Here is a 4,908-nt window from a genome sequence, read left to right on the forward strand (position 1 = left end):
AAAAAACTACTTCAAGAAACCATAAGAAGTCTACATAAGTGGAAAAACATACCATGCTCATGGATAGGAAGACTAAACATTGTGAAAATGTCAATTCTACCCAAAGCAATCTGTACATTCAATGCAATCCCAATCCAGATCCCATCAACATTCTTTAAGGATATGGAAAAAAAAAAAAAAAAGCCACAATCATTAATTTTATATGGAAAGGAAAGAGACCTCAGATAAGCAAAGCACTATTGAAGAAGAAGAGAAAAGTAGGAGGTCTCACACTCCCAGATTTCAAAACCCACTATACAGCCACAGTAGTCAAAACAGCTTGGTACTCTTACAATGACAGACACATAGACCAGTGGAACTGAGAACCCAGAAACAGATCCATCAATCTATGGTCAGCTGATTTTTGACAAAGGGCTGAAATCCATCAAATGGGGAAGAGATGGTCTCTTTAACAAATGGTGCTGGCAAAACTGGATATCCCTTTGCAGAAAAATGAAACAAGATACACCATACACAAAAACTAATTCCACATGGATCAAAGACTTAAACTTGAAACCTAAAACTATAAAGTTCCTCTAGGAAAAATTAGGGGCAAATTTAGAGGCCTCCATTTATGGCATAAATAGACTGTCAAGTATAGCCCAAAATGCATAAACAGCTGAAGATAAACTAGATGAATGGGACCTTCCAAAAAATTAAATTTTTATGTGTTTCAAAAGACTTCTCCAAAAGAATAAAAAGAGAATCTACAGATTGGGAAAAAATGATTCAGCAATGACATATCTGACAAGAGACTTATCTCTAAAAATTTATAGAAAACTCCAACACCTCAACAACAAAAAGACAAAAAATCCAATTAAAATAAGAGCAGAAGCCATGAATAGACACTTCACCAAAGAGGATATTCAGGGGGCCAACAAATACATGAACAAATATCATGATGATTAGCTATTAGAGAAATGCAACTCAAAACAACAATGAGATACCATCTCTCCCCAGCACTAATAGCAAAATCCAACAAGACAGAAAATAACAAATGCTGGCAAGGATATGGAGAGATTGGGACTCTCATGCACTGCTGGTGGGACTGTAAAATGGTACAACCACTGTGGAAAGTAGTATAGCAATTCCTTAAAAAGTTGGAATTAGAAATATCATTTGACCTAGCCATTACACTACATCACTAAGAAGTGAGAGCCAGGACAAGGACAGATATATGCACACCCATGTTCATCGCAGTGCTATTTACAATAGCCAAAAGATGGAAACAACTTAGGTGCCCATCAACAGAAGAATGGATAACCAAACCATGGTACTTACACACAATGGATTATTAAGCAACCCTAAAGAATAATGTAAAATCAGCAAAACACTACATAATGTGGATGAACTTGGAGGACATTATGCTGAGTGAAATAAGTCAATCACAGAAGGACAAATATTGTATTAGTCTGTTATTGTAAAAAGTCAAGGAAAGGTTTATATATGGAAGAGAATTTTCTTTGTTGGTTACCAGGGGTGGGAGGGGAGGGAGGGAACACTGTTAGATAGGTAGAGATGAGTATTGATGTGGGTGAAGAGAAGGGCAATGTACTAAATGTGAGTGATCAACATGGTGGCATTGAGGAAGAGGAAGACATAGAGGGATGCATGGGAGGTACAGACAATGAAGATGAACCCTTTTGCACATACAGGACTGCATTGCCAGTGAAGACAAACATGGGTATATGGGTGGATAGATGGGTGGATAAGCTGAACTATTAGGTATGTCTATGCAGGGGGGAGTATGCCCAGGACTATGTATAGGGTTGGCAGACAATGTTTCTACAAGTGTATTGGTATGTTCTGTAAGAATTCCCAGATATATGGTAGAGCAGACAAGGGACAAGTTTGTAATCACTTCTTGGTCACAGCCAGCTACCCAGAGGGAGTGAGTAGTTGGACCTGTGGGCTCAGGACCACAGTCTCAGGGGACATCAAGCTCAATTGGCATAACATACTACCCACATCCTACTTTGGTAAGTAGTGACTAGGATCTTAAAAGCTTGCAAATGGCTGTCTAGATGCAACAATGGGTCTCTTCTCATCTCGAGCAAAGAAGAATGAAGAAAACCAAAGACACATGGAAACAATTAGTCCAAGTGACTGGTAAACAATGTGATCCTCAGCCTATGTGACTGTGAGATCAGAAGAACTAGATGGTGCCCTGCTACCACTGTCAACCACTTGGAGGGGTATCTCTGTAGGAGATCTTGGATAGAGTGGGAGAACAATGTGGAACAAAATCAAAATCATTGAAAAAAAAAAGGTTTGCTGGCCTGCTAGAGGCTGATGGAACCACTGAGAATATGACCCCTAACTCCCCTTCAGGTCTGAAATTCAACCCACTCCTGTGGCATCCAGTCAAACAAAAGACAGGCATATTAGCTCAATATTTATGTTAGGTAGACACACACCTTGGAGAGATCAATCATGGGGGAATAGAAGGGCTGTGTATGCGCAGGAAGACAGCTGGGGGCCAGGGATGCATGGGAAGAAAGGACACAGGGAAGAGGTAACTCTGGGGAAGAAGTGGGAGGGGAGCTGTTGCATTGTGGGAAATTGCAGTCAATGTCCTGAGACAAAGTATATGTGAGGTGCTATATAGAATGTGCGAGCTCTGGTAGCATAGTGGCTAAGACACTTGCCTGCTAACCAGACGGCTGGCGGTTCAAACCCACCAGCCACTCCTCGGAAGGAAGGTTGGACGATCCTACTATCCGTAGTGATACTGCCTCGGAAACCCAAGGAGGGGTCGCTATGAGTCGGGGCCGACTCAACGGCACATAACAACAACAACAACATATAGAATGTAGGAGCTCTGGTGGCGTAGTGCCTAAGGCATTTGACTACGAACCAGAAGGCTGGCAGTTCAAACCTACCAGCCACTCCTTGGAAGGAAGGTTGGGCAGCCTACTTCCGATACTGCCTTGGAAACCCAAGAAGTGGTCATTATAAATCAGATCCGAATGGATGGCAGCAAGTTTGGTTTTTGGTTTTGGTATGGAAAGTGAACTTGCTCTGTAAACTTTCACCCAAATCACAACAAAAGTTAAAAAAAAAAAAAAAAAGAGAGAGAGAGAGAGAAGAGGAAGAGGTGAGTGAGACTATACTAGAATTAGGTTAGAGAATTGAAGGAAGGAGGAAAACAGCAAGGAAAGGGGAGGACAAGTGTGATACAAATAATGAGGATGGGGAAGGAGAAGACACAATCATCTGAGAAAATAAGACTTAATCTTAGAGTGGTGGGTAAGAATTAAAAAAGGAGAGGACCTGGGAGGAGCAGGAGGCCAGGGGGAAAATGAGGGTATAGACCAGAGAAGTCTCCAAAAAAATTCCTTGGCCACTGGCGCCTGCAGACTCTAACTTCCCTCATTGTGAGCGTCTTTCCACAGAGCAGGAGGAAGGGTGGTTCTGGTCCGAAGTCCCCATATGAACTTGTAGTTACTATAAAGGAAACCCCCCTTCATGAGACACCCATGCGTGAAGGACTCCGGTATCCTTCTTGTTGCTGAAGAGCTAAGTGTGAAGGGAGATAAGTTGCTAAAGCAATCACGCAGCTGACAGTGAACTGGAGTGAGGTGGCTGTGGTGCGGGAGACGGTGGTGGGTGTGGCGTGCGCCTGAGGCCTGAGAGCGCCTGCTCACACAGGGAGGAAAGTGGTGTCCAGAGACTCAGACAGACAAGGGTATTTTTATATCAAAGGAGCAACCCAGGAGGCGGCCAAGACCTCAGAACTCAGATGACTGGGATGTCCGAAAAGCAAGGGTCCTGAAACCGAAGCACGTGCAGCCAGAGCAGCAGAAAAACGCGATGGAGGGAGGTGGGCACGAGATCGCGAAGACCACCGAAAAGATTCGGTAAAAGCGGATGCGGTACGGAGAAAACTGACCTTTTGCAGCTCCATCCACTCAGTCACGGCACCAGAGACCCGCTGGGGCAGACCAGGCACTCCCGCGACACTCACTAAAACCCTCCTGGAATTCGGCGGAGGACCGCAAGGAACCCCACTCACCAGAAGCAGTGCCCAAGGAATCAAGAGAGGCAGCTCCAAAAAGGACCAGCAGGACGCCGGCCACCCACATCACGTTCAAATCCGCAGCAAGTCAGAGCAGGGGCCGAGCTTCGCGATCCAGCAGCTCAACCTGCAGGTAAAAGCTGGTGAAGGTACCACCCGCGTACCCGGTGAAGTCAAGGTTTCACTGAGAGTGGATTGGACCTGATCCATAATATGCGTCCCGATGGGAAGTTCTATTCGTCAGTCACCCAGGGGAAGAGTCAAAACTTCTGTTTTCGGGGCGAAAGAAAACTCAGCCCAAAACTCAGACGCAAGTCCAGATCACCTCCACCTTCCCTTCAAAGGCGACTCCCCGCCCTGCAGAGCAAGGCTGGTCTCCCCAAGTTCCTTTACCTGGAGCCCTCACCAGGCTGCTCGCGCTCGCTTTATCATTCAGGACTAACACCAAGAGAACACCGCAAGTCATTTTCCCGATACATCCACCCTTTGCCACGCCCAACCTGACTGACAAGGTCACCCGACCCGTTTCCAGATTCCAGCCATCCTTGCCTCTCAGAAGTACCTTCCACAGTTGGATCATCACACTCCAAACTCCCTTACGCGTTTCAGCCACTATAATCTCCTTCTCCTCTCAATGACTCCCAGTTTCAGCCACGACTCCTTGCTTCAAGGCTGGTGTCTGTGCTCAACAGGGCGGCCTCTCTATTCAGCTCCTAGCAGGGGCTTCACTAGGAGGGTGCGAAGGTGTGAGGATCGCACTCCTTGACACTGTCAGAGAGGGTGACAGCAAAATAATTCCAAGCTTCGCGGCGGTGGCACTCACCACTAAGCGAAGAAGGGCTCGGTGCCTT

At 45.6% G+C, this 4,908-nt stretch overlaps 1 protein-coding gene across 1 annotated transcript in view; it reads right to left on the reverse strand.

Annotated features, from left to right (window-relative positions):
* LOC103206020 (MHC class I polypeptide-related sequence A-like) overlaps positions 1-4,523 on the reverse strand; it is a 16,780-nt gene extending 12,257 nt beyond the window's left edge. Inside the window, exon 1 of the mRNA XM_007951459.1 lies at positions 4,451-4,523. Within this exon, the coding sequence (XP_007949650.1) occupies positions 4,451-4,523 (73 nt within the window). The remainder of the gene's footprint in view (positions 1-4,450) is intronic.
* Between the last annotated feature and the right edge of the window lie 385 nt (positions 4,524-4,908).

Source organism: Orycteropus afer, unplaced genomic scaffold (assembly GCF_000298275.1).
Source record: "Orycteropus afer afer isolate SDZICR_OR568_19922 unplaced genomic scaffold, OryAfe1.0 scaffold00294, whole genome shotgun sequence".
Lineage (NCBI taxonomy): Eukaryota > Metazoa > Chordata > Mammalia > Tubulidentata > Orycteropodidae > Orycteropus > Orycteropus afer.